The sequence below is a fragment of the Triticum aestivum genome, chromosome 7D (assembly GCF_018294505.1).
Source record: "Triticum aestivum cultivar Chinese Spring chromosome 7D, IWGSC CS RefSeq v2.1, whole genome shotgun sequence".
In the NCBI taxonomy this organism is placed as follows: domain Eukaryota; kingdom Viridiplantae; phylum Streptophyta; class Magnoliopsida; order Poales; family Poaceae; genus Triticum; species Triticum aestivum.
In genome coordinates, this window is record NC_057814.1 from 86,091,885 (window position 1) to 86,095,686 (window position 3,802).

At 62.2% G+C, this 3,802-nt stretch overlaps 1 protein-coding gene across 1 annotated transcript; it reads right to left on the bottom strand.

Moving 5' to 3' along the window:
* Positions 1-1,977: 1,977 nt before the first annotated feature.
* Positions 1,978-3,802, bottom strand: LOC123163995 (L-gulonolactone oxidase 2-like). The gene has a single exon (XM_044581409.1). The coding sequence runs from the start codon at positions 3,800-3,802 to the stop codon at positions 2,042-2,044; it is 1,761 nt and encodes a 586-aa protein (XP_044437344.1). The 3' UTR covers positions 1,978-2,041.

The window sequence follows — 3,802 nt, forward strand, 5'->3', positions numbered from 1 at the left end:
CTCGCATCGCCACACAAAGCAACACACTCCCCTCTTCCCGCCGATGAGCAAATGGCTGAGAGGTACCCAGGCGACGGCGCGGCGGCGAACGGCTTCGGCCGCCGCTACCTCCAAGAGCCGGAGGCGCGCCTCCTCTACGAGGCCGACTATCTGGCGCCCCCGGACATGCGAGTGCCGGGGGCGTGGAAGTTGAGCGCCGGCGGCGTCCCGGTGCCCGAAGGGGCTGCACGGCGGGCCGAGATCACCCGCATCCGCTCGTCGCTGACGGAGGCGCAGTGGAACGAGCCGAGGTACGCTGCCGACAGCCACACGCTCTGGATGATGTGCTTCGAGCATCGCCCCGAAGACCAGATCGCCTCCTGCAACGGCATCATCCCCCGCGGATGCCTCAACGCCAACGGGCGGCGCCAGTGGTGGGGTGTGCCCGGCCGCACCCTCGAGGCCGTCCTCGACCACATCGAGACCGGCAACACGCCGCGCCTCGAGTACCCGCCGCGGCCGTCCTTCTCTCGCCGCCGTGGCAGCTCCTGGACGCCGCGGTGAATGGAGCCCGGGACGTCCTCGTCGTTGGGCTCCGGCTCGCTCTCCTCCAGCTCGCCGGCACTCCGCCCCGTCAAGCCGGAGCCGGAAGAGACGCCGCACCCGCAGCGGCGCCCTCTTCATGAACGAGGGTGCCCGCCCCTCCCCGCGCTCCCTCCGCCTGGTCCGGCCGAAGCCCGAGCCGAGGCTGCTCCCCATGAAGCCGGAGCATGCGGACATGGTGGCCCTCGACGACGAGGCCGCCCTCAAGTGGGCGAGGGAGGACTACGTCCGCGAGCAGGTGCTCCGCCAGCACCGGGCATACGTGGAGCTCCAGGCCCGGCGCCGCGGACGCGATGAGGGTGGTGTCATCGTCCTCGACAGCGACGAGGAGGACGAGGCCAGGCCGTCCAACCCCCCACCGTGTGTCGACGACCCTGGCCAGGGATGCAGTAGGGATGGCGGCGGCTCCAGCGCGGCGCGCGACGACGACGACGACGGCGGCGGCGACTACACTCGTTTCTACAGGCTCCTCGGCATGTAGATGGCGGACGGTGGCCGCGGGGTAGCAGGGCTAGGCGTAGGCGTAGTTTGCCTGTTTATCTGTTTTTTTTTATAAATTTCAATGAAATATCGTCGAGTTTGTGCCAGATCACTGAGTTTGTACAAATTTGTATGAAATATTGCCGAGTTCGCGCGATTATGGCGGCGACCTGGGGGTGTCAACTGGGAACACAGTCACACCCACGTGCCAAGCAAGCGTCGGTTTGGCCCAGGTGGCTCTTTTTCGGTGTCCTGGGGCCGAACGAGTGAAGATGCTCTAAGCTCATCGATCAGAGCAAGCATTGGGAAGGACCGAACACACATCCGATCAAGCTCTAGGAGAAGGAAGAAAAAGAGAAACGACAGGACCTCAGAGCAAGGCAATTGTCCATCTTCTTTTCATGTGTCTCAAGCTTAATCTAGTTGATCCTGGCGAAGCGGCGATCAACATGGCCCACCCACATGCAGATGGTTCTCTCACGTACGTGCACACAGCATTAACATTGAAGGTCGGAGAAGAGAAGTAGCATTGAGGGGACTATTGGTCAATCATAAATATTACAATCACGACATTTGATATTCAAAAATCCAACTAGGTGTAACAATGACTTCGAAAATTTCAAATTGCTATGATTTTTGTACATATGAATCTTCTTTGTAATATGGAAAATGAAGCCAATCCCTTTTTTTTCATTTTTCTTTAGTGAAGTTATTACTAAATTATATTTGAATGTTAAAAGTCTAGATGCAAATTAACATGGGCCATTCCAACACAACAAGGTGCCATACGTTTTCCAGCTGATAAAGACAATAAAAAAGCCTTCCAAATACATAGACAAGGTGCCAAACGAATACGGATAAGCTGAAAAGTTTCTGCTCTAACTACACAAAGTCACTCGGGTGCAGTTGGTTGCGCAGAACCCTGAGAAGCAAGAGGTGATGAATTAACATTCAACACTTGAAGTGATTCGCGGTCGCTCTAGTCCTGGAGCAACGAGCAAACTCTGGCCTCGTCGTACACCTTTCCTGGCCGGCAGAAGTACCCATGCTCCGGCGCGCAGTGCGAGTCTTCAGAGCAGATGCAGAGTCCTTCCACGGCGCAGCTCTCCTTGACGATGTCGGGGCTTCCCTTGATGCCGAGCACCTGGTCGCTCCACTCGCTCGAGAAGAGCCCGTTGGGGTCATACCTGTCCTTCACCCCGAGGAATTTACCAGCTCCCGGGTACTTCGTGATGACACCGCTGAAAGCGAAGTTACGGTTCTTTCCCCAGTGCGGGAGGCCACCGTACTTGCGTAGCGCCATCTGCTCGATCTCGTCCACCACGTCGGCGTGCGCACGCGGCATGCCGTAGGTGCGGCTCCAGTAGTAGATGATGTCGAAGTCGACGCAGTCCTCCGGCTTGCCGAGGTAAGCGGAGGACGCCTTGACGTAGCGGAGGAGCACGCCGACCCTGGTGTCGACGCCGGCGCAGAAGATGTCCGGGTTGAGGTCCCGGAGCCGCTGCATGTCCGACACAAACGCCGGCGCCTTGGAGAGCGCGACGCTGAAGCCAGAGTTGTAGTAGAAGGAGCCATGGATGCGCCGGTCCCAGGGGCAGCCGCTGAGGAGACCGTCCTCCGGGCTATCCATGCACGTGCCGGACGCCTGGATGCGGTGCTGGTACCCCACCACCGGGTACCCCGTGAACGAGACGCCGTCGTTTGTGTAGCCGTAGGCCTGCCGCTCCACCGTGTCCGCCAGCGGCCGCGCCGCTGCGCACAGGTCGGCGGCGGCGGTGCCGTTCTCCTGCAGCAGCTCCTCGGCGGCTCTTGCGTCGGCGAGCATGCGCGTGGGGGCGGACCGGGCAAGGAGCGTGTCGCTGAGGCCGTTGCCCGGCGACGAGACGTCGACGCGGTCGTCCTGGCGGTAGATGACCTTGCGCTGCTCCGGCTGCCACGTCATGTCGGCGAACTCGTGGAGGCGGCCCCATGCTGCCACTTGGTCCGCCAGGTCTGAGTCGTCGCGCTTCACGAACGCCACCGACCGCTTGAACAGCGGCTGCAGCGCCAGCGTGACCTGAGAGACCACGCCGAGAACCCCGAGGGAGACCTTTGCCGCGTCCAGGTCCGGGTGACGGGCGCCCAGCTCCCTCACGACGGCAAACCCCTGGCTCGCCGGCCCCGACGTCACGATCCTCAGCCCGACCACGTACTCGTGGACGGCGCCGCCCTTGCCCCACAGCGAGCTGCCGTGCGCGCCCGTCGACAGGAGGCCCCCGATGGTCAGGCCGTACCAGTACGGCGAGTGCGGCAGGGACAGCCCTGCGGCGCCGGCGGCCTCGATCAGGTCCCGGAGGACCATGCCGCTCTCCACCGTCATAAGCCTCCTCTCCACGTCGACGCGCACCGTCCGGTTGAGCAGCGCAGTGCTTATGATGGTGCCGTCCAGGCCGCCGGGGCACGCCAGCTTGGGGAGGCTGTGTGAGTACTTGGTGGCCACCTTCATCTTGCGTTTCGCCGCCGCCGACGCCGCGACGGCCGCCACGAGCTCTTGTTCCGTGCGCGGATAGGCGACGTTGCCCGCGCGGCAGATGCTGCGGTCCGGGAAGGAGCCGAACGAGTTGGTGACCGTGCAGTTGGATGTGCCGTGCGTGCAGACCACCGGCTCCGGAGGTGGGCTGCAGCCGGCGATGTGGAGGAGGATGGCTAGGAGGAGAACCGCGAGCGGGATCCCCACTGCTCCTCTCTGTCCTTGCGACAT